Source organism: Hyaena hyaena, unplaced genomic scaffold (assembly GCF_003009895.1).
Source record: "Hyaena hyaena isolate Hyena2069 unplaced genomic scaffold, ASM300989v1 scaffold_106, whole genome shotgun sequence".
Taxonomy (NCBI): Eukaryota; Metazoa; Chordata; class Mammalia; order Carnivora; family Hyaenidae; genus Hyaena; species Hyaena hyaena.
The window spans coordinates 1,429,241-1,457,234 of NW_024080738.1; the positions used below are offsets into that span (position 1 = coordinate 1,429,241).

General features: G+C 45.0%; 1 protein-coding gene across 2 annotated transcripts in view; it reads right to left on the bottom strand.

The window, feature by feature from the left end:
- ATP7B (ATPase copper transporting beta) overlaps positions 1–10,537 on the bottom strand; it is a 45,738-nt gene extending 35,201 nt beyond the window's left edge. Inside the window, exon 1 of one of the 2 annotated variants that reach the window (XM_039236100.1) lies at positions 10,499–10,537. Coding sequence is in view for 1 of the 2 variants with exons in the window: in XM_039236099.1 (XP_039092030.1) it covers positions 8,982–9,230 (249 nt within the window). In the remaining variant the exon portion in view is untranslated. Of the gene's footprint in view, positions 1–8,981; positions 9,231–10,498 lie in introns of those variants that run through there. The other variant, XM_039236099.1, reaches the window with a different exon arrangement.
- Positions 10,538–27,994: the final 17,457 nt, after the last annotated feature.

Consider the following 27,994-nt stretch of genomic DNA (forward strand, 5'->3'; position numbering starts at 1 on the left):
AAGGCAGAAAGAGAGGGAGAGAGAGAATCCCAAGCAGGCTCCACACTGTGAGTGCAAAGCCTGACGCGGGGCTGGAACCCATGAACATGGAGATCAAGACCTGAGCCCAAATCTAGAGTCAGATGCTTAACCAACTGAGCTACCCAGGTGCCCTGGAAGTTTAAATAACTTTTAAAGCAGACTATAAATGTTCATTTGTATGTCCACAAAGGAAATCCTAAGCTAGTCCGGGATTAATGATTATAAAGAATTGTTTTAAGAAATGTTTACTGTAGTATTTCCTAAAATAGTAGAGGGGGAAAAAAGGAAATAAGTAATTACGGGATAGCAACTCATTCAGTAAATATACTGAAATTACCTGTGGTACAAATCCAGAAATGCAGTATATGATAAGGATGACATACAATAGTATTAAATGGATAAATGGGAAAAACAGAACTTGGGATCTATATACCAAGAGATATTTCTGAGACCTCAGAGATGAAGATGTAAAAAGCAAAACAGTAATAATACCAGGAAAAAAAAAAAAACACAGGAAAATACCCATTATGATCTCAGGCAGGGGAAAGTCTGAATATAAGAAAAGAAATAGAAAAATAAGAAAAGCCAAAAACTATAGAAGACTATAAATCTAACCACAAGAGGAGAAGATATGGCTCTAACCAAGGAAAAGGATAAATGAGAAATGGGGTTGGTGGGGGAGGGGAGACAGATTTGCTTCATATTAAGCAACAACTAATTTTGTTAAAATGTAAAGAGTTCCTTCTAAGAAAAACAAGACCAACCATCCAAGAGAAAAAAGGCATTCCATCAAACAGGAAATACAAATGCCTTTTCAATATATGCAGAGACAATAGTAAGGAAGGAGTGTACACTCCAATAACATCATGGCCCTTCTCACCCCTCAGGCTGGCACCATCCACTCAGTCCCTGCGGCTGGTGGGGGCATAACCTCTCATGAGGGCGACTTGGCAATACATATGACAATGACAAGTCCAAACATTCTTTGACCCGGCAACTCCATCTCTACAAATTTACTCAATAAATGTATTTGTTCATGTATAAAAGCCAGCCTGCAACAAAGATATTAAATGCTGCAAACAGCTGGAAATACAAATACCCATGAATAAGAGGCCAATTAACTATATTGTTGCACAGCTATAAAAGGAATAGTATCCAGGGGCGCCTGGGTGGCTTAGTCGGTTAAGCGTCCGACTTTCGCTTAGGTCATGATCTCGCGGTTCGTGGGTTCGAGCCCCGCGTCGGGCTTTGTGCTGACTGCCAGCTCAGAGCCTGGAGCCTGTTTCAGTCTGTGACTCCCTCTCTCTCTGACCCTCCCCTGCTCACGCTGTCTCTCTCTCTCTCCTAGAAATAAATAAAACATTTAAAAAAAAAAAAAAAAGGAATAGTATCCAGCTCTTAAAAAAGGAATGAGGTAACTCTGTATGTACTGAAATAGATTGATATCAAATATATCATTCAGTGAACAAAAGCAAGACACAGAATTTACAGTGAATACAGTGTTTTGGTTATCTGTTGCTGCGTGGCAAGCCAAATCTAGTGGCTCAGAAGGACAGCTCAGTTTCTAAATGTGGACAGCGCTCGGCAGGGAAAGCTCGTCTGCTCCTCATAACATCGTCTGGGGTGGCTTCCGTGAGACTGGAGGTTCCGCTTCCAAGAAGATGGTTTATCCGTCACATGCCTGGCAGGTTGATGTTGGCTACTGTCTGGAAGCTGTTAGCAGAGACCTCAGTTCTCTTCCACGCAGCCTCTCCCTTGGCTAGGTGGGGTACCTCACAATTGGTAACTTCTGGGTTCTGAGAGGGAGTGTCACAATAGTGCACATTCCCAGAGAATAAGTCCCAGTATGCAAGCACTTACCAAGCCTCTGCTTGCATCACACTTGCCAATTCACCATCGGCCAAAGCCAGGCTTATGGCCGAGCTCGGTCAGTACGGGAGGGAATTATATAAGGGCTTAAATACAAGGAGCTGTAGTTCATTGGTAGCCACTGAATTAGTTCTAACAGAGCATGCTAATACTACTTGTGAGAAAAAGAGTATTATACACATAGCTGCTTGTATACACATGGACGGGCTCTGGGAGAATGCATATGAAACTGGTACAGAATTTGAGGAGGATCAGGGGCTGAGGCAAGGAGTGGGAAGAAAAAGTTACTGTTCAATGTATAGCCTATTTTATAATGCATACACATCATCAAATTCTAAAAAATAATTAGTTTAAAAATTAAAATTAAAAAAAAAGGAGTAAAAGGAGATCCAGAATACTGATTTGATTGTAACCAGTATTAAATGATTGTTTAATTGACAAAGAGAAAAATTAAGATATTCAAGGACACTTGCTCTTAAGTAGAATTGCCTCCTTAAAACAAGATGTAACCCTCAATCACCTCATCTGTTAGAAAAACAAATCCTGAATGATTTATGACCCAACTTATTTTTCTTGGTCCTACGTAGGTCTAGCTACAACTCACTGAACCCCAGGCCACAATGCTAGCTCTTAATCCCTGGATTATGGATCCTATGCTCCTGCCAAAAGGGTTTGCAGAAGCGTTAGAAGCTATTTGTTTGTAGCAAACAATACTGAGAGGTCCCCCTTCTAGACGGGCAGGTTTCTAAAGACAAGTAGTTACGAAAGACAAAGCTTTGCTTTGCACATAACACAACGAAACACCAAAGTCTCTGTTGGTTTAGAAGCAACCTCATAACTGTGGCTGGGTGTTTGGACAGTTTTTAAGTGCACACAAATGGTACATATGTGCGGTTTTAATTCCATTCTTCAGGGAAGAGGATCTTTGCCAGGGGGTAAACTCTAATGAATTCAAACAAACAAACACATTGAGGTTTCAGGGCTCATCGAGCAATCATGGACATTGGAGAGGGGGTCCAGGGAACAAAGTGTGTCCAGGGAAAACTTTATGGAAGCCCTAATGTTGCCTAATTCTCACTGAATTATATACTTCTTGAGGACAGACATCTGGGACTTACTTCTTTAACAAGTCCAACAACATACCGGGAAGGAACTTTTGCTAGCTTTTGAAATTTTAACAAACTATTAGTATAGTAGGCATCAGGATTAGAAGGGACTGGAAACACAGGAGAGGGGGGAATTCCACAGAGGGGAATTCAAACATGAAGTTCAATTCTTTGCTACTCTCTGGACACTCAGGCCACATGGACTTTGCTGTGAGAGCCAGGGCTTATAGAAGAAAAGATGGGTAAAGGAATACAAATGGTCGATTCACCAAGACGGAGCCAGGAAAGGGAAATAAGATGTGCAGAGAGGCCAGCCTGGTATGAAGACATCAGAAATGGGGTGCCACACTCGGATGGAAGGTTTCAAAGCCAGACTGAAATTGTAAAGCCCAGAAATGACATGCCTTGTAGAAAATGTCCGTGACTACAAATCAACAGTAATTCCACCACATGCACAACACAAGGACCACTAGCCACTTCTGAGAGCTCTTAGTCACACTGGGATCCCCGTCATCCTCAAGGATACTGCTCGCCCACTTATCCTTGAGACCTCTTTCACCTTGAAGGGTATGTAACACCCTTAAAAACTTAGGCAAAAATGATATGAATGCGTGCAATTCTTCCAGCATATAACTTCCACCCTGTAAAACTCTAAGCACCTTGAACTTTCATAGAATTCAAAATACAGAGAATTCCTGGTTCTTTCACACGCACACAGATCCAATACGAGACAATAGTTAATGATTCTCAGTGTTATTTTATGGGGACCGCATTTTATATCTCTCATGCTCAAGATAACTCTACAAAGAGATATTCTTATCGCCGTCTTACTGTTGAAACAGACTCAAATTTATCAAAGGTCAGAAAGCAATTTAAATAACAGCTAGGATTTAAACCCAGCTCAAAAGTCCAGCAGGCTATTTTTTTAAAACAACATTTAAGGCTACATTTTCCTTTTAGCCATGTTAATTACAGGAAGAGACTGCAATGCAGAAAAGCAAAACACAGAAAAACACGGAAAAACAGCCACCTCTTACCTGCCACATGGTGAATGGGCTGACACCTCAGCAAGTGAGTACAGTAGGGAGGAGGCAGAGGAGTGGCCAGGAGCTGCCGGTGTCTGAGTCGGGCCTTGGTCCCTTAGTATGTCACCTCTGGCGGTCTCCAGTACTTCAGAAAAGCCACGGCAGAATATGGGCACTCGCTCTGCTTCCTCCAATATTCCTAACGGGAAGTACACATTCAAGGCAACTACATTTACAAGGCGAAGCAGGACGCAAGGAGAGGTGGACGTGGCTCTGGGACATTCCACATCCTCCTGAAAACATATGAATGAGTCACTGCCAGGCCCTACCCTCATCTGAGAAATCCTGGATGTCAGAGGTTCGTAAGGGAGGGAAGGTCAGAAAAGACTGTTTGACTCAAGAAAAAAATCCCACTCGAAACACCCCAGGCAGACTGGCATCAGTCTCTAAAACCTCCACTGAGGAAGAATGTCTCATTGTTAAACTGGTATGCATGCAGATTTATTAATATACAAACCTGCGGTCACCCATGGGTGAGACTAACTGTATATTTTTCCGGTTTTTAAAATTTAAATTAAAAAACAAACAAGTGTTACTATTCTTCTATCAGAAAACACATGCGGTTTTGTACTTTAAGGCAAAGAAGAAAATATCTTAGGTTTTGTATTTGTGTTTTTAGAGCGAGAGAGAGACAGAGAGAGAGAAAAAGTGTGTGAGTCAGGGAGAGGGACAAATGGAGAGAGAGAAAGAGAGAGAGAGAGAGAGAGAGAGAGAGAGAGAGAGAATCTTCAGCAGGCTCCACGCCCAGTGTGGACCCAGATTCAGGACTTGATTCCATGACCCTGGGACCATGACCTGAGCCAAAATCAAGAGTCCGACACTCAACCGACTGAACCACCCCGGCGCCCCAGAAAACGTCTTGTTAACCACATAGTGTAAACAGCAGTATTAAGCATTGTGATAAAGATGACAGCAACGATGCACCGATGATACCTGGTCTCATACTCTACAACACACTTCCACATACGGGGTTAAATATCTGTCCTTCCTACTTCCTGGGAATTTACTGAAGGTACGTCCAACAGTCTTCAGTATAAATTTCAGCCACATCTGAACAAACTCGAGCCTCAGTTTTCTTAGCTACATGTGAAATGGGGCAGTCAAAATGCGCCCCCTACAATTTTGCAGGAAGGCCTGAAAGCTAAAAAGAGTTAAGAGGTTAACATAATAAATGTGTGAAAATGACTATGACGACAAACATGGCTCCTTTGGTCTTCAAAAGTGGCCCAAGGAGGTAGGCGGGGAACTTACTATTTCCACCACTGAACTGATAAGGAAAAGCAATGATTAAAACTAGTATACATACTCTCCCAGCCCCCACTCCAACCCCTTCCCAAGTGTCCTTCTGGGGTGTTTCACAAGGGTCCAGCAAGAGCTTCCAGCAACTCTTATTTAAACTGTATTCACTGAAAAATCTAACCGACCAAAACTCGGGCACTAATTCATACAATGATGAGGCCGACTACGTTGTGTATGTGTGGATCTCTGGGTCTCTGCCCTCCAGGGCCACCCAGCTGCGGTGCTGACTATGCACTTTCTGGGAAATTCTGGACAAATGTATTGCCTATTTGCTTCTCTGGACCACAGCAAGGAAAAACATTAACTCTTACTGAGAAACTGGGTGCAGTATATCCGTTTGCTTGGGAGAAAAAGTGCACTGAGTTAAATAAAATAAACCAGTCTCAATATATACTCAACAAAATAAAATTTAGAAATTCACAAACTAGAAGACCTCTCCAAGAAGTATTTCAATTATTACCTCAGAAAACTTGTTTGCCATCTCATTCCAGAAAGCTTTTCTATTAATGGCTTCAGAGAACTTCATTGCTTTTAACTTACATCTATCCTAACACATATTCCATCAGACTTTCACCAAATCAACAGCATATTTTTCTGTTTCAGAATCTTCTCTGATAACCCTACATTGCGAGCCCTTTCCGTCAAAGAAACCTTACAAGAGGCCTGTCACTATCAAGCAACTGTCAGTATCTTGGAATATTATTTTTATTTGAATGAAACAGTCTAAGCCAGAATCATGAGGTCATAATTCCCTTCGGCCATTTCCCAGAATTACAAGATCATGATGGAAAAGATGTACATTAAATACATGCAATCGTACCACTGGTTAGAGGAAATGTCACAGCAACACTATGAACTCAGATAATTATATGACAGAAGTCAATGAACTTGGGATTATTTTGCTAATTATTATTATTATTATTATTAATTCCATGTGATTGTCAGATGTGGTGAAATAATCTAGTCAGTGTTTCATCACACAAAATTCTAGAATGGCTAACAAGTATAAGTTTTTGCCTAGATTACAGGTATGATCAGCTAAACATAAAACAAATATATTCCTTAGGTGTAAATGCATATTTATAACATATGCTACTCTATAATGCATGATAGGAACTTGCAACTAAATATAATCCTCAGAGAAAGAAATGCAAATGGTTGCTAAACTTTTTAAAAACTAATAACAATATATGGTCAAATGATATTTGACAAGAGATCCAATACTCAGTGGAGAGAAAAAATAGTCTCTTCAATAAATGGTGCTGGAGAAATTGGACATGCACATGGAAAAGAATGAAAATGGACCCCTATCTCACACCACTCATGAAAATTAACCCTAAATGGATTAAAGACTTAAGTGGAAGACCAGAAACCATAAAACTCTGGAAGAAAACACAGGAAAAAACTCCTTGACAGACATGGATCCTAGCAATGATTTTTTGGATATGACACCTAAAAGCACAAACGACAAAATCAAAAACAAGCAAGTGGGACCACATCACACTATGGAGGTCCCACACGACAAAAGAAACCATCAGCAAAATGAGAAGACAACCCACAGAATGGGGAAAAAATATCTGCGAACCACATATCTGGGGAAAAAAATCTCTGCAAACCACATATCTGATAAGGGGTTAATAGCCAAAATACATAAAACTCAATAGCAAAATTTATATTTATATTTATGCTCACAATTAAAAAATAGGAAGAGGAAATGAATAAATGCTTTTCCAAAGAAGATGTACAAATCGCCAAGAGGTACCTGTAAAGGTGCTCAACAGGGCCAGTCACCCGAGAGATATGCAAATCAAAACCACAATGAGATATCACCTCAGGCCTGTTAAAATGGCTATCATCAAAAAGATACTAAGCACTAAACAAGTTAACTCTCAAGTAGATCCAAAGTTTGACTGTAATAGACTTTGAGTAAACACACTGTTGACAATGAACAAATATTCAATTACAAATGACTTTCAGCTTGGTTCTTATCATCCTAAACCAGCTACTACAAATGTCCCCCTTTTGAGAATAGTTAAATCTGTTCCAAAAATAATCCTAAATTTAAAAGTGGGACTACAATTAAACCTGACGATACAGATATATATATAGATATGCATGTATATATGTCACGTGTGTGGATGTATGTCCACAAAACGTTAAAAACGTAAGGTATGTAATACTATATACGACCTGACCCTATATTTGTAAATAAATAGACAGGTGTATACATATAAGGCTAAGGCATATGGTTGCTTCTATTTTCTTCCTAATACTTTTCTCTGTTCCCCTTGCCTCATCCTAAATTTGTCTTGTATAATGAGCATGTTACTTGTGTAATCAGAGCTTTAGAAAAAAAGAGTTGGAACTCTGCTCCGACAGATTAATTGGCTGACACAGTTCTACCAGACACTCAGAGGGCATCAAACACATCTTGAGTTGGGAATTCTATTGCAAATCATAATTTTGGCAGAAACGATGCCATTTTGCATGTCTACAGTACTCCGCAAAGTGCTTTCATGACCCTATGAGGTGGGACTTATCATTTCCACTTTGCAGTGGGGGATTCAGAGCTGCAGGAGTCCGAGACTCAGGCACCAGGTCCCCCAGACCCGTAACGGCAGAGCACAGACCTGCACCAGATCGTCAGGACCCCAGCCTCTGTGCTGGCCTCTACTTGGGTCCTCCTTTCTGAAGGGCTCCCCCAGCCAGGTTCGGGTTGAACAGCCCTTTAAAAATTAGAATATTTCACATTCAAATATCTCAGACATAGGCTGGATTTTGTAAGCTAGGAGTCCGAACATTTTAAAGAAATGTCATGCATTCCCACCTCCAATCTAATATTTTGCTATCTTAGACAGTCTGCTAAAAAATACAAAGTTAATCGTGCGTCACATAAAGGGCATTCATATATTTCCTTCAACATATGTAAATCTCTTGCATAGTACATTTCAAAAATCTCTTTTCACAAAATTTCCTTTAGCAAATTTGGGGACTTTTTAAACAATAAAACCCAGAAGAAACAAAAATAACTTTTAAAGGGGGAAAAGACTTCCAAAAACTTTCCTTTGTAGCTAACTAGTATTTTTTTCCGTCTGCCCTTATCAATGAAACAGACCCCCCCCCCCCCCAAACCAGCATCCCCACCCGGAAATGCTACTAAAAGGCACCACTCATAAAACGTTACACTGCCCTACTTTTGAGCATGACCTGGCCTCTGGGTTAACAAAATGTTCATTTGCTTAAGAAGAGCAGCTTCGTTTTGCAGTAACGTGTTCAAAATATTTATTTAGTTGAAATATGGAGACTAACAAAATAAGGCACACATTTTAAAAAACAAAAAGGGGGCAAAATTCCATTTTTGTCTGATTTGCCTTTTGGAAAACTCTTGCTCCACAGAGGCTTACAAAATATCCTAAAAGCAAGCAACAAAACCCAACAGTTACCGTGATGGACTCTGTTTCTGGAGACTCCCCTCGTCCCTGTCTCCCCAGCCCGGCTGTGCCTCCCTGAGCCCTCACTTGAGGGACACCGGAGAAACCTCCGTCTGCAAGCCCGGTCCAACCCCCTCTCGGCTTTCCAGCCCTTCTGCAATTGCACTGACCTGATTGGAACGGATTCCCCGGGTTCCATTCAAAACCTTCTGTGAAAACTCTCCTTCCGCCTCCGAAGTCACTGGCCCGGCGGAGCCCCTGGTCCCAGGGTTCCTCCTGAAGGACCACCGCTTGTGGACGGACACGAGGGTCACCCGCGGGTCACCCAGCGTCACCAGGAAGGACGGCTCAGGGCTCCCGGGTGTCTCACCCCCGGCCTTCTCCATCGCTATGTCCACAGTCACACCTGTACCCACCATCCAAGCAAGCCGCTCACCCTCACCAGACTACCTGCTGGTGTGAGAAGGAAACCTCTGAAGGTGTCCTCCTCGCTAGCAGGGGGAGCCACCTGTGCTCAGCCCCGCAGCTTCCCCTCTGCGCCGGAGCCAGCGGGCGAGAGGCCGCCGGCCAAGCCTAGCAGCCCGCCTCTGAACTTGGGCAGGCTGCACACCGCTGTATATAGATTTGCTCTTGTTTACCTACATCCTTCCAGCCAATTGGCACCCTCTCACTCACCACACTGCTTTCGGCACCGGGAATCTCTGCACACGGCCCCACGCGTGCCCTCGCCCGGCTCTGCCAGGACAGCCGGCCAGCGTGCGCGGGAGCCCAGCGCACCGTCACCTCCCAGGGCTGAGCACGGCTTCCTTTTGGCCGTGTGCACTCCCAGAAACCCAGCCTTGGGGCAGGAGAGAAATGACACTTCCTTTTATTACCAAACTTCCAGCGCTTTCTTGGAATAACTTCAGCGGCCTCTGCCACAGCCCCAGTGCTGGCGGTGTGCAGCACGCTAGGGGACAGAAGTATTTCCTAGGCAACATGACTTGCAGTTTCAAGAAGGTGTAAGAGAAAGTTCCATGTTTCCTGCAGCTTTGTTTTCCCTTGGACCAACTTGGCTTGGCTTCAGTAAGAACTGACTGCAAAGACTCACTGGATAACATCCTTGTCATCCCATTTTATATGTAGCGGGACAGCCAGGAAGGAACCCACAATTCAGGCTTCTCCAGCCCCCCCGACCCCCCACCCCGGCTGTTCCCCAGGAGGCTTAAGAGAAGGGGGCGGTATGGCAATGCAGGCAGCTTCCCGCCCTGCTGGGCAGCACGGTCCTCTCGCCCCCCCCCCCCCCAGGCTCACAGACCAGGAAGGACGCGCCCTCATCCCCCACGGGAGGGAACAGCTCTGCCAGCCGCTAATCCTGGCAACACCGGCCCCTGCCAAGGTGTGGAGCGTCCACGCTGCCCACTGAATCGGGCTGGTAAAAATATTCTCGTCGAGTGAACGTGCCCCTGGCACAGGGGAGGGTGAGGTCACACTGGCGGGTCCCCAAGGGCATTTAGAACATACCGCTTCTGCTCAAGCTCCCTGACCATTCTTCATCTTAAGGAGTTCCCCGCGATGACCCTTCGTCCCCACTACACCTTCTACTGCGGCCCCCGAGGCTGCTGGGCCAGAGCCCTGTTCTCCCGGAGGGAAGGCAGCACGTGCCACGGGTCCTTGGAGACCGGTTCCTCTTCTGCCTCTCACTTACCTGCGGGGACGTGACCACCTGTTTGCTCCCACTGCTGAAAACTGCTTGGGGCAGCCAGCTCCCAAATGTGCCTCCCCTGGCTTCTTATCTTCCCCGCGCGCAGAGAAGAACCTGCCTCCAGTTCTAAGAAGTGCCGTTCAAATCAGTGACCACAGCGGAATGGCATGTTTGATGCTAGGGGCCTCAGGCCCCAACTCCGCGTAGGAACCAGCACAAAGCCCGGTGTAGCTGCCGTCGCTTTCCTGCGATCGCCTGAATCTTGCTGATCTCTGGTCTTCCTGATAAGCCCCATCAGGACCTGCGTGTGCCTGCCCACCACCCCCAATTCCTTCCCTGGGCATCCTAAGGGCATTCTCCAGTTACCCTAAGCTGATCTGTTTAAACACCAGATTTTTTTTTTTTAATGTTCATTTATTTTGAGAGAGAGAGAGACAGCGCATGCGCGCGAGCACACATGCAAGTGGGGGAGAAGGGCAGAGAGAGGAGAGAGAATCCCAAGCAAGCTCTATGCTAACAGTGCAGAACCCACCTCTGAGCTTGATCCCACACACTGTGAGGTCATGACCTTAGCCAAAATCAAGAGTCAGACACTTAACCAACGGAGCCACCCAGGCGCCCCTAAGCACCAGATATTTTAAAAAATTTTTATCATTTGGGGTAGAAATCCTTCCCCAAAGGTGCTGTGTATCTTTCTGCTGTCTTTAAAATCTGAGGTACTATCCATATTTCAACTTTTCCTTGGTGATATGGGATCATTCTAAATAGAAATACTACTTCTGTGTTACAGATATGAACGGTTACTAAGGGAAGTATGTTGGCATCATACATCCCAAGTGCTTTTGAATAATCTACCCCGTTAGCACCATGACCTATGGAAAATATAAACGCTTTACTGTAAAACATTTTCCCTTCTCCTAAATGGCCACTCAAACCCAGAACACAGCTAGAAAAAGGAGGCTGGTGGGGCACCAGGGTGGTTCAGTCAGTTAAGTGTCCGACTTTGGCTCAGGTCATGATCTCAGTTTGTAAGTTCAAGCCCCATGTTGGGCTCTGTGCTGACAGCTTGGAGCCTGGAACCCACTTCAGATTCTGTGTGTCTCTCTCTTTCTCTGCCCCTCCCCCACTCCCGCTCTGTCTCTCAAAAAATAAATAAATGTTTAAAAAAGAAAAGAAAAGAAAAAGGGAGACTGGGGACCAGTTTATAATAGGCATGAAGTTTAGACTCTGTCCAATAGACAGCAGAGAATTGGCAGTTTCTAACGCAGAGGACTTACATGACTATATCTGTGATTTTGAAACACAGTTTGGGCAGGCGTGAGAGAGAAGACAGAGAGAGGACGGTAGGGTTACAGGGAGCAGAGAAAATGAATAGCAGAGCAGGATTAAACAAATGAGGAGGGCCTCCAGGCTCAGCGATCAAGTGACCACAGCTGGCGAGGACCTGAAGCGGACAGGGCCGTTTCCAGTTTGGCAGAGATGAGGAGGAATGGGGGGGGAGGTACGTCTGGGGTGACAAGGGGGGCTTCTCCTTTGTTCCCACAGATTCTAAGGGACCTGCGAAACAGCCGGAGCATAAGCCATTTTCCCTGGCTGAGCATCAAGTCCCAATTCCTCTTTCCAGCGCCTCCCCCCTCCTTCACACCTGACCCCTGGGTCCCCTCCTCTGTCCGCCTAATCCTCCTTATCCTTTTAAGTCCTGCTCTCAGTGGACTGGCCTCTACTCATGCCAGCACGGCCTCTCCCTCATGGGAATTCCAGCGTCACGGCTACGGAGCCTCTACTGTGAGTAGAGGCCAAGTCTTCTCTCTCCACCGAGGCTGTATCCAGACCAGGCCTGCGCCCAGCGCCAGGAAACACTGCAAGCACCACAGACAAGGCTCTTCCCTCGTACCTAACACGGTGATGAACAAACATCATCCCCCAGATGTTACACACGTGCTGACGGAGATGAAGTACAGACAGACCCGAACGTGCTTCCACCTGGCGCTGCATGGTGGGTCTGTGCCCCTAACCACGGTGCAAGGGCACACTCATCTCTCACATCTTCCTTCCAGAACTACAGGCCTTCAGGGGTCTCCTTGCACTCAACTATTTTGCTTCCCACAGGTGCAAATTATATCAGCGGTTTTCCAAAATAAGTTCATCTTGTTTATCTCCGACTCACCTTCCCGGTCTCCGTGGATCTTTTCTGCATAAAAATAAAAATCTAAAAATCCCTTTGATGTCCTAAACCGTCTTGTTGCAACCCGAGGAGCATGGGCCCCACGGCAGATGTGCGGCTCACGTTTCCATGAGCCTCTGGGACAGACGACCTTAGGTGCAAGAGGGCTACCTGGTTCACATATTCCAGCACTTTGCAAAGATGACCAGCTGAGCCTGGCTCGAGGCTCGCCCTGGGTGGGGCTTCTCAGGAAAAACACTGGGCCAGGCCCCCGATACAGGCAGAGGAGCCCCGGGTCCTGTGACGGGACAGGACGACAGAACCTGACACTAAGCCATATGCTGGGAAGCAGTGGCCCAGAAGGTTCCCATACAGAGAAGGTGAGCAGTACAAACAGCACATCCTTCACAACGGAGGCGGGATGTTAATAAATGAATACAATTTAGAGCCTGAGAGCCAACCACTCATTCCAGCGCTTCTGTGCAGCAGAAGACGCAAGCCACTGTCTGCCCTCGGGGCTTCATTAGCAGGTTAGGAGAGAACAGGAGAGGATGGTATCAAAGTGTAAAAGACCTCCTTCCAACACTGGGTGCTCGGTGAGGGGGTGTGGGAGGGGCTGCTGTGGGCCAGTTACCGGGAGGCCTGCGGGGAGGGAGGGGACTGCTGGGCGGCCGCTCACGTCCCCAGGAACGGGTGGTATCTGCGACTGAACCAGTTAGCTTGCAGGGAAAACAATCACAATAGTTCTAAATCATAAAGAGGCTGAAACAGGGCCAGGAAGGGAGACGGTTGAGATTGTCAGAGTAACAGCCAACGTTTCACTTCCACAGTTAACCGCACGCACCTTCGAGTCCCTCTCGGCTGCCCCAGTCATCCGATGCCCACCGGGCACAACCCCAGCCCGGTTCCCTGTCGGCTCCCAGCTGAATGAGGATGACATCAAACACAGCCAGGCTGGTCGGCCCCGCTGCCTCAAGACCATGAACCTGGGGAGGCCGCTGGCAGTCCCACTGTGCACCTCCCTAGTCCTCACCCTCTCTGCTCCCCTGGAGGACGCGTCGCACGTCTCACCACCCCCCCCCCCCCCCCCCCCCCCCCCCCCCCCCCCCCCCCCCCCCCCCGGCTCCTCTGACCGCCACTCCCTACCCCCGCCCCAGTCTCTCTGCACTGATGAGCCGGCTTCCTGCTGCACTGAAATAACAGAAGCAATCAGAAAACAACCCCCCAACATCTCAACCACCTGCCCATCAGCGTTAGTGCCGTCCCTCTGGCAGCAGGGCGAAAGTTCTTGCCCCCAAGGTCAGGCTCCAAGTACCCACCCCCTCCTGGGTGTCCTCCCAACCCCCCCCCCACACACACACAGATCCTTGTCAGAGCCCTCCCAGGAGCCTAACTAGTCCCCAAACCTCTCAGTGCTGGAGTGGCTCACAGCTCAGTCCCTGGACCTCTTCCGCGGCTGTACTCATTCCTCGGTGAGCTCATTCAGTCCAGGCGGGACACCACTCATACCCAGTAACTCCCAATTCCACACGTGTGGATGCAAAGGCTTGACCAGCATCCCCTGGTGGCATCTCAAATGTTAACTTGCCTAAAACTGAGCTCCCACTCTCCTGTCCCTTCCCTGCTTCTGCCCCAGTCTTGCCCATCTTCTTCCTTCCACCCATCCGGCAAAAACTTTTGCATTAACCGTTGGTAAGAACTGTCCCCTCCATTCAAACCCACAGGTGAATGTTGAGCAAATCCTGTCAGTTCCATGTTTAAGTATGTGCGGCATCCAGCCGCCTCTCAGTACCTCTTGCTACAGACAGCTCAGGTCCCGGCCACCAGCACATCGCCTCTGCGGTATTAAAACAATCCCCTAGGTGGTTCTTGGCCCCCAAAGTCTATTCTCAACACAAAAACGAGGGATCCCCTTGATGGGGAAGGCAGATGACTGCAGTTAGCTCCATACCCATCTCTTTTCAAACAATCTGCACACTGCTCACCCCTCACTCTGGCTAAATCTCTTCTGATCTGGCTGTTTCTGTAACAAAGCCAGGCCTGCTCCGGCCTGGCCTCGGGCCTTTATGCCCACTACTCCCTACTCTCTCAGCTTAAAAACAACCCTCCCCCAGCACCCCATATCCAGGTGGCTCACTTCCTCACCTCCTTTAGGTCTCTGCCCAAATGTCACCTTCTCAGTGGCTTGCCTCTGTTTACCCTGTTTTCATTTCAAACACTCCCCTTCAGGTCCCGTCCTGCCTACTATTTTTCGGAGTAGTCAACTACCATTGATATGGTAATTTATACTTTACTTGTTTACTGACAGTCTCTCCATCGGGGTGTAAGTCTCAGGAGGCAGGAACCCCTTGTCTGTTTTCTTCACTCCTCTCTGTATTCCCAGCACTACAACAGCACTTATACTTAGGTTTCTCAAAAAATATTTGTTGGATGAATAACACAAAAACTAAACAAAACAACTCACATATTTGCTTGCTGTAAAACCCAGACTGTCAAACTTTCAAACAAGTATTCAACATTCGGAAGGTGCCTCGTCCTAAGCTGGCTCTCCTTTACTTAGTCCTTTTCTCCTCCAAACCAACAGTCTAAACTCAAATACTACGGAGAACAAGCCTTATTTAAAAAAAAATATCAACTGAGTAAATCTGAAGATCTAATTGGCTTTATGGACTGCTTCATGCATCAGGCAGCATCCCATGAACCAAGTAAAGGGGCGCCCCAAGGAGTCCTACAAAATGGGAGGTTTTAAGGGAAGGAGGGTGGGGCCTAAAAGTTGTAAGCAAGAGAAAAGATTGGAAAGACTGTTTCAGACATCTCTTCCCGTAAAGGGGAAGAGGAGAGGGTCTTACTCTGCCCCAAACCTCATCTTCCTTTAGGAGACAGACAAGACTCATGTGACAGAATACATCCCTGGTGCTTATCCAAAAATTCCTGACTAACCAGTTAAGGGGTGTATTTCTGCAGGAGGTTGAAACTGCAGTCAGATTAGATAGGAAGCCCGGGTTTATATAGTCCTGGGGCCTTAACCTAAGTGGCACCATTCTGATCCTGCTGTTTTCTTACTAACATGCTCCACCTAAAAGAAGCAGTTACTTCTGCACTCCAGCCAATTATTGTCAAAGGGCCTTGGGTCACCAGACTTTCCAAGAGAAGGTAAGTAGCTGAAATTTTACACAATAAAAGCTTCTAATTAAAAATGCTGAAAAGAGGGGTGCCTGGGTGCCTCAGTTGGTTAAGAGTCTGACTCTTGATTTGGGCGCAAGTCATGGTCTCTCATGGTCCCCTCGAAGGGCTCGGTGCTAATAGCATAGAACCTACTTGGGATTCTCTGTCTCCCTTTCTCTCTGCCCCTCTCCTGCGCACGCTCTCTCTCTTCCTCTTTCTTTCTCTCTCAAAAACTAAGAAATATTTAAAGATAAATAAAATTTAAAAAATAAAAATGCTGAAAGTAGACACAAAGTTCTGGTCAATGAAATCTACGGAAAAGCTGTTTGTCAGGACTCCTGAGAAGGCTCTTTAAAAGAAAGAGTGGGTTTGTCCTTAGGCTTTCCTCATTTCTGCCGTGTGTACCATGGATTAGATGGCTGGATCCCTGGTAGCCAGCTTAAGGCCACGACGTCTTAGGAAGATGGAGTTGCATCCTAGCTTGCTAGAGCAGAGAGAAAAGGCAGGCTGCATCCCTGGTGACCTTGGAGACACCAAGCCAACCTGGGATGCATACCTCTAGACTTCGCTCACAGCCATGTTGCTTGGGGCTTTCTGATATACACGGCCAAACATAATACAATTCTCATACAAGTGTCAAATGCGGTAGAGGGGTAGGAACTTCTGGCATGGCAGTATGAGCTATGCAGATCAGCTCCCCAGTGAAACTGGTGAAAATTATTTTATTTTAATTTTTTTATTTGGGGGAAGGGCAGAGACAAAGGGAGGGAGAGAATCCCAAGCAGGCTCCGTGCTATCAGCACCAGAGCCCGACGCAGGGCTTGATCTCGTGAACTGTGAGATTACAACCTGAGCTGAAATCAAAAGTCGGACACTTAATCGAATGAGCCACCAGGTGCCCCTGAAAATTATTTTAAAGAAACCAAACAAACATGAAAAATAGCTGGAAATGATTCTAAAGGCATACAGCAAATGAAGAAACATTTAATTCAAGAAAACCTACTAGGGGCACCTGGGTGGCTCAGTCAGTTAAGGGTCTGACTTCAGCTCATGTCATGATATCATGGTTCATGAGATGGAGCCCTGTTGCGCATGAATTTAGCCTCAGTCCTTCTATCCTGACCCAGAGTTTACCTTTTGGGTCTTCACTTGAAAGACTACATAACTATCGTCAGGAGCAAGAGGAAAAAATAAACAGTAAAAGATAAGGGTTAATGGTCCCTGTTAATGGTTATTTCTGACACAGCTGGCATACTCTGTCCTTGAGATAATAACTGTTCCTTTGCGACCCTCCTACAACCCTACACTTTGCCTTCAGGATGACAAATGTTGTCCTACACACCAGGACAAGGTGCTCTATCACTTTGTAGTCGTTTTACAACAACCGCTCAATTATGCTTCTGTACTGCCCACGTGCCTGCTTGCTCATTATAAAAAGCCCTAAGTCCTTGGACTCGGGGTCGCACATTTAGAGTTCCGTGTTAACTCTGTGCCGTCCCGGCCGGTAATAAAGACTCCTTGAATTCGGCTTCAGGGGTCTCGGTGGGTCTCTGTGTCTCTTGGCATAAGAGCCCCACAGCAGATTCTGTGCTGGCAGCTCAGAGCCTGGAGCCTGCTTCGGATTCTGTGTCTCCCCCTCTCTCTGCCCCTCCCCCACTCATGCTCTGTTTCTCTCTCTCAAAAATAAACATTAAAAAAATGTTTTGAAAACCTACTAATATTTGGTAAGAACACCAAGAGTCTGTGCTGGGTTGTTGTTGTTGTTTTTTTAAGTCTATTTATTTATTTTGAGAGAGACAGTGGGGAGAGGAGCAAGGGAAAGAGAGAATCCTAAGCAGGCTCCAAGCTCAGCACAAAGCCTGATGCAGGCTCAATCCCAGGAACTGTGAGTTCATGACCTGAGTGGAGATCAAGAGTCAGATGCTTAGCCCCTTAATCGACTGAGCCACCCAGGTGCCTCCAGTCTGTGCCGTGTGACTCAACACCTCACTTCCTCCCCTCTCCCAGCTCAAAGAGGTAGAAACTCCACTTGACTGGTGCAGCCAAGAACATAGGGATCCCTCTCCACCCCACTACCAGGCAGTAGGCTTTCTTCGAAGGAGGGGCAAGGCGTCAGCACTTCTTACCCCATCCATCTAATCCTGATGATGGGGCTAAGCTGTAGGCTAACGCAGCCCAGAGGTGGAGGTCCCCTTCTTCCATCTAGTCCCCACTAGTAGTACAAAGGCTCTACCTTGAGCATGGAGCACCCAGAATATTGGGCCTCAACTGCCCTTGCCCTGGTTCATGACATCGTGGTTCCGACCCGAGAGCGGAAGTCTAAGCAGAACGCAGGTCGCCCCGTGCCTCTGGCGAATTCCCTTCTCCACACATTCAGCTCTAAAAGAGCGAGAGTCAGAGAGAGGTGTGACATTGTCCCCATCCCCAGCTCAAGCCTTGTATGCCTGGGTGAAAGGCACTGGGAGGAGGCTGGTGGATCAACCGGACATATAGAGAAAACTGTAGGCTGGCCAGTTTGCTGGAGTGTCCTGGGAAAGGAAACCTCAGGGAGAGCAGGACTGAGGTCAGAACAAATCTCAAAGCACTGAGCTCAGGAACACCCCCTCAAAGGAGCCTGAATGTGAATGGACCCAGCTGTGGAGCAACGTATGCCCCCGGCATTACTGAAACACTAGATCAGCCAGCAATTAGCGGGGCTTAATAGCTACGTGTGGTCGGGAAGAACCACAAAGACAAAATAATTGTTATTACAAGGTGACTGACAGCATACAGAAGGCTGTGCCTCTTGAGAAACAACAACAGGGGTTCCACACCGCCAGGGTGACCGGTCTGGCTCTTGATTTCAGCTCAGGTCATGACCTCATGGTCACTGAGATTGAGGCCTACATCAGCCGGAGCCTGCTTGGGATTCTCTCCACTCCCCTCTCAAAATAAATAAGAAAACAGTAAAAAAAAAAAAAAAAAAAAAAAATAGTCACCACTAAAATAATCCAGTGAGTTACTAAATAATAAAAAAGCAAGCCCTTGGGTGGGGTGGTAAGGAAGTAGCAGTACCCAAAACTGTGTAAAATGTCTAGTTTCTAACAAAAAATCATGAGACATGCAAAGAAAGAGAAGAATATGACCCATACACCAGGGGAAAAAGCAGCCAATAGAAACTGCCTATAATTGCAACCAGATGTAGGATTTAATATACAAAGACAGAAACCATTAAAACCATTTTAAAGAAATAAAGTGATGATGACAATGTCACATCCAACAGAGAATATCAATGAGACAGAAATTGTAAAAAAGAACCAAATGGAAATTCTGCAGTTGCAAAGTATAGTAACTGAAATGAAAATTTACTAGTTGAGTTCAACAGTAGATCTGAACTGAAAGAATTAGCCAAAACAAGAAGAGAGCTCAGAGGTAATACAATCTAAGAACAGAGAGGGAAAAAAAGAATGCAAAAAAAGTAATAGAGCCTCATGAAACTGTAACCCACAAGGTTAATGAGGTTGAAACTAGCAGAAAGTTTAACTCAGAGAACTCTTTCCCCCTAATCACCTATTGTGTCTTTTCAGACCCCACTATCAAATCCACTAGTTGTCTCTGAGCCTGGGCTCATGGTCAACTGATATGGTCCCAGCCTAGAACAAGCAAGGCCCTGCCCTTCCTTACCCAAGATAACAAGCCAAGACCCCATCCAGATTACACACAGCTCTAGGAGCATGCCCACACCCCATCTCCGTGTCCTAAGATATAAATAAGATAACCTCTTGACATCAGCGCTGAATATTAAGTCTTCCTGTAAAGTGAAAATGGGATATACGTTATATGTATGTTTGCTCAGTGCGCACACTCCATTGTTCTTCATGATTAGTCGTAAGTTTCCCGGCCTTATTCATCAATATGTATGCAATCTCAACCCCTATGATTATAAAAAACTTGATCTCTTCTCTTTTAGGCAGGCGGATTTGAGGCTTGCCCTCCCATCTCCTCATTTGTCTGCCTATCAAATAAACCCTTTCCTTGCTGCAAACCTAATGTCTTGGTGATTGGCTTTGCCATGCATTGGGCAGATGGACTTGGATTCGGTTACACTGGGACACCACTACCCACACCAACTTAGACTAAAAACTTCCCCAAATCTAATGAAAAACTAATAATAATCATCATAATAATAATAGCCTACACATCCAGAAAGTTCCATGAATTTTAGATTCAAAAACACAAATGGATAAAAATAAAAGAATGGAGAAAGATACATCTGGCAAACAGCAACCACAAGAACTCTGATGTGGTTATGCTAATATCAAACAAAATAGGCTTTAAAACAATGCTACCAGAAATAAAGAGGTACATATTATAATGATAAAAGTCACTCCACCAGGAAAATGTAAAAATTATAAACATACATGTCTAATAACAGAACACAAAATGTGTTCCCAGACAAAAATAACTGACAGAAATGAAAAGAAAAAAAGACAATTTAGGGGCACCTGGGTGTCTCAGTCAGTTAAGTGTCCGACTCGATTTCTCCTCAGGTCATGATCTCATGGTTCGTGAGTTCGAGCCCCGCATTGGGCTCCGCGTTTGACAGTGCAGAGCCTGCTTGGGATTATCCCTCTCTCCCACTCTCTGCCCCTCCCTGCTTATGTTCTCTCTCTCTCTTTCTCTCTCTCAAAATAAATAAATAAATTTAAAATCAATTTAAAAAAATAAATAAAATTTAAAAAAAAACAATTCACCAGTGACAGTTGGAGACTTCAACACTCACTTTCAAAAATGAACAAAATTGCAGAATATCAACAAGGAAACATGTGATATTGTGATTTATAAGAAATACATGTTTGGTGTCCTAAAGCCCTTGAAATTTCTTAAGTGATGGGAGATTTAAAGTCTCTTTCATACCCCGCCCAATGCAATTCTTCCATGGCTGTTCCTGAGTTACACCCTTTTATAATACACAATGTAAGTAAGTTCTTCTCTCAGGTCTGTGAGCCACTCTAGCCAATTAACTGAACCCAAGGAGGGGCTTGTTCCAACCTCCATCCTACAGCTGGTCAGTCAGAAGCACAGGTAACTACCTGGACTTGCAACTGGTACCTGAAGCGGGGAGGCAGGTCTTCAGAGCTCAGTCTTATAGACCTGAGCTCTTAACCTATGGATCGGATGCTATCTCCAGAAAGCTAATTAAGTTAAGTTGTAGGACACCCAGCAATTCTTGGTGTGGGGGAAAAGACCCACACGTTGGAACTGGTATCAGAATCACAAATCAGAAGACCAGAACAACCCTATAAACCAAACAGACCTGATATGTACAGAACCCTCCACCCAATAACAGCAAATGTACCTCTTTTCAAGTGCACATGGAACATTTTCCAAGATATACCATATGTTAGGCCATAAAATAAACCTCAATGAATTTTTAAAAAATGGAAATAATGCAGAGTCTGTTCCTCACTCATAATAGAATTTTTAAAAAATCAGTAACAGAAAGAAATCTGGGAAACTCAAAAATAGTGGAAATTAAACAACACACTTCAAATAACCAATGAGTCAAAGAAGATACCAGAAGGAGATTAGGAAATACTTTGAGACGAATGAAAATAAAGACACAACAGGGGCGCCTGGGTGGCTTAGTTGGTTAAGCGTCCGACTTTCGCTTAGGTCATGATCTCGCGGTTCGTGGGTTCGAGCCCCGCGTCGGGCTCTGTGCTGACTGCCAGCTCAGAGCCTGGAGCCTGTTTCAGTCTGTGACTCCCTCTCTCTCTGACCCTACCCTGCTCACGCTGTCTCTCTCTGTCTCCTAGAAATAAATAAAACATTTAAAAATAAATAAATAAATAAATAAAGACACAACATACCAAAATGTACGAGATGCAGCTAAAGCAATGCTGAGAGGGAAAGTTACAGTTGTCAATGCCTGTATTAAGAAAGATTTCAAATCAATAACCTAACCTTCTGCCTAAGACACTGGGAAAAAAGACAACTAAACTAAACCTAAAGAAGCAGAAGAAAATCAGATTAGTATCCTAGTACTGCTGTAACAAAATACCACAAATTGAGTACTGGAAGGTTATTCTCTCATAGTTCTGGAGGCTCGGAATCAAAGACTGTCCTTTTGGGGGGCTCTGAGGTGAATCTGTTCCATGCCTCTCTCCTGCTTTCTGGTGGTTACTGGCAATCCTTAGCACTTCTTGCATCACTCCAATCTCTGTGTGTGTAATCGGGGAGCTTTCTCTTCTCTGGGTCTTCATATGGTATTCTTATAAGAAGAGCAGTTATTGGATTTAAGGTCCACAGAATCCTATACGTCTCCATCTGAATGTAACTAATTATACCTGCAAAGACCCTATTTCCACATAAGACAATATTCACAGGTATGAGGCTTCACCCTATCTTTTGGGGGCACAATTCAACCCACAACACAAGAAAATAATAAAGATTAGAGAAAAAAATTAATAAAATAGAGGCTAGAAAAATACAGAAAACTGCTGAAACCAAAAGCTGATTCATTGAAAAGATCAATAGAATTGGTAACCTTTAGCTAGAATGACCAAGGAAACAAAGACTCCAAGTATTAGAATGAGAAATCAAAAAAGAGGGGTTATTATCACTGATCTTACAGAAATAAGGATTATATTAGATACAATTAGAAACAACTGTATGCCAACAAATTAGAGAACTTGGATGAAATTGGCCAATTCTAAAAAGACAAACTGCCAAAACTGGCTTAAGAAGAAACAGACAATCTGAATCAACTGTTAATAAGATGCTGAATTAATAACCGGAAAGCTTTCCAAGAAAAAAAGCCCAAGCTCAGACAGCTTCAACACTGAATTCCATCAAAGATTAGTGAAGGAGAATTAATACAAAATTTTAATAAAGTCTTCCAAAAAAACAGAAGACAGGGGAATGCATCTCAACTCATTCTATGTATAAGGCCAGCATTACCTGGATACCAAAACTAGACAAAGACATCACAAGAAAACTACAAACCAGTATCTCATGTGAATATGGACACAAAGACTCCCCAACAATATAGTAAGAAACCATATCCAACAACATATAAAAAACATTACACGCCGTGACCAGGTGGAATCTGTTCAGGAATGCAAGTGTGGTTTAATGCCCAAAATCAATTAATGGAATACACCACACGGACAGAATAAAACCCAAAGACACACTGTTAATTCAACAGACACAGTGAAACCATTTGACAAAATCCAAAACCCTTTCATGATAAAAACACTCAACAAACTAGGAATTGGAGGAAACTTCCTCCACCCGATAAAGGGTATCTTGAAAAACTGAAAGCTAACATAGTACTTAATGGTGAAAGACTAGAAGCTTTTCCTCTAAGATCAGAAATAAGACAAAGACTCCATTTATACGAAATCTTCACAATAGGCAAATCTAAAGATATAGGAAGTAGATTAGGGGTTGCTTAGGCAAAGGGATCATAGATGAAGGGTGCCGGCTCTGTTTCTGAGGTACTGAAAATATTACAAAATTGTTGTGATAACTGCATATATCTGTGAATCTTATCTCAATAAAGCTGTTTTTTAATTTTTTTAACATCTAGGGGCACCTGGGTGGCTCAGTCGGGTAAGCGTCCAACTTCGGCTCAGGTCATGATCTTGTAGTTTGTGGGTTCGAGCTCCGCGTCGGGCTCTGTGCTGACAGCTCAGAGCCTGGATCCTATTTCGGATTCTGTGTCTCCTTCTCTCTCTCTGCCCCTCCACTGCTCATGCTCTTTCTCTCTCATGCTCTGTCTCTTAAAAAATAATTTTTTTAATGCTTATTTATTTTTGAGAGAGAGGAAAAGCACACACACACGAGCATGCAGGCACACTGTTGCTGTCAGCGTAGAGCCCAAAGTGGGGGCTTGATCTCACTACCTAGAGATCGTGACCTGACGCGAATCAAGAGTGGACCACTTAACGCTTAACCGAGCCACCCAAGGCACCCCTGAGCTGTTTTGTTTTTCTTAATGCAGTCAGAGAGACCATTAAAATAAGAATAATAAAGGAAAAATCTTAAAGCAAATAGGAGAGTGGAAAGCTGTAAATGAAGACAATTCTTTCTGGAAGACTGAGGAAGGAGAAGGGAGACATAGTACAAGAGCTAATGGGAGACACAAGGTAATGGGAGAGATTTTTAAATGAAGGCAAACGTCATGCGTTTATAAACCAAGGGGAGAAGTCTGCACAAAGAGGAAAAGACGGGGTGAGAAAAGACATGACCACTAAGGGCTCCAAAACAGGTAGAGAAGAAGGGGTAGGGGTCACGGGCACTGAGGCCGGGGAGATGACCTTGAAAAGAAAGCAAGCCTATCCTGAGACTAGATGAGGAAGTGGAAATAGGTTGTAGATCTAAATAAAATTCTGGAAGAAGATGCACTGAGGGAAGCAGAAAGTTGGAGAAAACCATACACAATGGCACCCAGTTTTCTTGAAGTCAGCACGGAGGCCATCTGTTGACAATAAGGAAGGCAGGGATGAGCAAGCAGGGAAGGCTTGACCGAGTCGCAAGAAGTTGACACAGAACAAGTGAAAAACAGGCACAGACGGGATGAGGGACAAGAAACCGCAGGCAGCACGGAGGGCAGGTTGCCTGAATTTCCCAGCAGTTCTGTCCCCGGGGAGTGGCAGCAGGGTCCTGGGACCAGGGAGGGAGGGCCTGGGTGGAAACGTCAGCCTACACCAAGTGGCCCTCCAGGATACAGGAGGCCACATACAATTTAACAATAATAACAACAGCTTCCATGATGGGCAGATTTTAAAGCCTGTTAAAAACAAAACAACAAAACACAAGACTACCTCTGAGTTTAGACAAAGAAAACACACACACACACACACACACACACACACACACAGGAAAGACTGACTGAGCCAACTGGACTGAAATAGCCCTAAGACGTTCCCACTGGTTATCTTTCAGAGACAAGGTTGTATGTATTTCTAAAAATTAAGAGCTTGATGCAGTGCAAGCAAGCGATGAAGAAAGTTTACAAATATGCTAACAGCTGTCCTAAGAGTAAGAAGAACAAAAGTAAATTTTCCCCTGGGCACCTGGGTGGCTCAGTTGGCAGAGCGTCCAACTTGGGCTCAGGTCATGATCACACGGTTCGTGGGTTCGAGCCCCACATCGGGCTCTGTGTTGACAGCCAGCTCAGAGCCTGGAGCCTGCTTCTGATTCTGTGTCTCCCTCTGTCTCTACCCTCCCCTGCTCATGCTGCCTCTCTCTCTCTCTCTCTCAGAAATAAATAAAATATTTAAAACTTTAAAAACAAAAAAGTAAAATCTCCCCTTTCGGTCTGTTTTGCCAAATTTCAGTTACAGAATTAAATTACGTTTAGAACGGTCATCTTGAGTTTCTGTGGGAATGGAGGCTTCGGCAGAACTGCTGCATTCTGAACCCACAGGTTTCAAACCACTGGTGCTTTTCAATCTTATTTGCCGTGTTGGTTACATCACAATAAAGAGTCACTCTCTGCTTTGCCCTCTACTTTATCTCATTGACCTTTGATCTGCTTAGATTTTTTTTCCTTTAACTTAGTGAAAAGAAAAAAAAAAGTCAGACAGTCAAGAATTCCACTGGGGAAGGATTTCTAATCGCCCTGATGCAATAATACTGCGCACGCCTGAGCATGCACACTTCCCTGCTACCTGTGCTCTGGCGTCTGCGGACAGCAATGGGCCTGGGCCATCTCCATCCTTGCAGTGAAGATGTACGTCAGATAAAGAAGCACTTAAAATCCAATTCTCTCCCCCCAGCTTTTTTTTTTTTTTTTAATGTTTATTTAGAGAGAGAGACTCTCAAGCAGGCTCACGACTTTAGGATCATGACCTGAGCTGAAATCAAGAGCTGGATGCTTAACTGACTGAGCCACCCAGGCGCCCCTCTCCCACCGTGGTTTACTCCCAGTTAACTCGTGTAGTCCAGTTAACAGGACTACCATTTGCCTGTGACGCTCTGGACACTGAGGAGTGCAAAGAACCTCCACTATCTCCTGACATGACAGCTCCCCAGGGAACGGGACTTGCAGTTCTTCGGCAGGGCTTCGGCCACCTTGGATCTGGATGGGATGACCTCAGGAAGGGCCAATCACTCTTGCCTCTTGCCTGTGAGTGCCTCTGCTATGGCACCTGTGACTGTCAGCCCTAAGAACAGGGGCTGACCTCTACCCATCTTTGTCCCGCGATGCACTCCTATTGTGCCTTGGCCCAGCATCAGAGAAACAGAAGATGCTTCATGTTTGTAAAGTGAAGGCTGAATGACCCAGCTCATGGACCACATCCCTTTCAGGGTTACTGCTGCCCCAGACAGGCCTCTGAAGAGAAAACAATGTGTTGGGGTTGGGGGCAGGGAAAATCTTGCTATAACTCCCTCACTCAAGAACAACTGTGGTGCACCTATTATTATAGCTATGGAGAATTTTTTTTTTCTCTTGAGAGAGAGAAAGAACACATAAGTAGGGGAGAGGAGCAGAGGGAGAGAATCTTGAGCAGGCTTCATGCTGAACGAAGAGCCCCACACAGGGCTCTATCCCATGACCCTAGAACCATGACCTGAGCTGAAATTAAGAATGGTACACTCAACCAACTGAGCCACCCAGGCGCCCCCTGGAGATTTTTTAAGAGATATGAACCTGGTCCCTACTTTCAAGAAGCACAGAGTTGAGAGAGAAAAAAAAAGCTATACTTAGGTAAGTATAAATAATCATACCAGATGGTATGACCAGGTGTCAAGGAAGTTTGAAAGAAAATACATACCCAAGAAAGCCAAAGCAGGCTGGCTAGGACTCAATTCCAGATCTGCCTCTTACTGGGTGTAGAACCTTGAACAAGAAGAGAGAGGACCTTCACCTCTCTCTGCCTCAGTTCCCCCACTGTAAAGATGATGAACTCTGACCTCATATTATACTACTTCCTCTCCTTCTGTTCCAACCACTCTGGCGTTCTTTTACTGTTCCTCCCATGTTCAGGTCAGTCCTGACTTAGGACATTGACACCTTCTGGTTCCTCGACCTAGAACACTTCCCCCAAACCTGAACCATTCAGGTCTCTAATCATACAACCTCCTCAGAGAGAATTCCCTGATGACCTGCCTCAAATAGGATCTCTCCTCCCATGTCATTCCTAATGCCCATACTTGGATTTATTTACTGCATGACACTTAACGGTACCAGAAATCACACTATTTGTCTACAATTTTTTATTTCTGCATCCCCCACTAGACCATAAGTTCCTTGACGGCAGGATTTGAGGCTTAACTGGATCCCCAGTGCCGAGAATGGCTAGCCCGGACTAAATACTAAAAAGAAAAAAAATTGTTAGGGGCATCTGGGTGGGGCAGGAGGTTAAGCATCTGACTTTGGTTCAGGTTATGATCTTAGTGTTCATGAGTTCGAGCCCCACATCTGGTGAGCTCAATCATACCAGCGCTTCAGGCAAAGCGCTGACAGTGTGGAGCCTGCATGGGATTCTCTCTCTCTCTCCCTTGCTCACTCGCAACCTCTCTCTCTCAGATTAAAAAAAAGAAAAAAGAAAAAGTTAAGTAAATTGTGATAACAAGGAAAAAATACCTACATCAAAGATTTTGTGAGGATTAAATAAGACAGTGCACATAGAAGAATATAAAGTGCTTAATACAGTGCCTAGCAAGTAGTAAGTTTAGTAACATCAGCTAATACTATTATCTAAGGAATCCAGAAGAGGGTGAGGTCAACACAGGGAGAAGCAGTTACCAAAGCTTCAAGGAAGAAGCATCTTGAGCTGGATCTGGAATGATAAGGATTGTCCAGATGGGTAGAGAGGTGGCGGCACCACAGGGGGTTTGAAATCTCTGGCACTATCTGAGCCACCCCTCCCCCACATGTGTTCTTTGTACCTCCATTAAATGCAGAGTCATTGCACTTAGAAGCATCTATTGACCAGCCTCTCTCTACTCATCCATTAATCCTCTTACCTTTCATTTGTATACAACCAGAGCCTAAGACAAATTTCACTACAAAAGGGCACACAATAATGTCGAGTTCACTTTAGAAATTGTAGACCTATGTGACCAATTCAGGCCTATGTGTCCATTCTAAAGAAATACTCAAGTGTCAGCATTAAAAATCATGTACAAGGATGTCCACTACAGCGTGGCTTGTGAAGGGGAAAAAAGATTAGAAA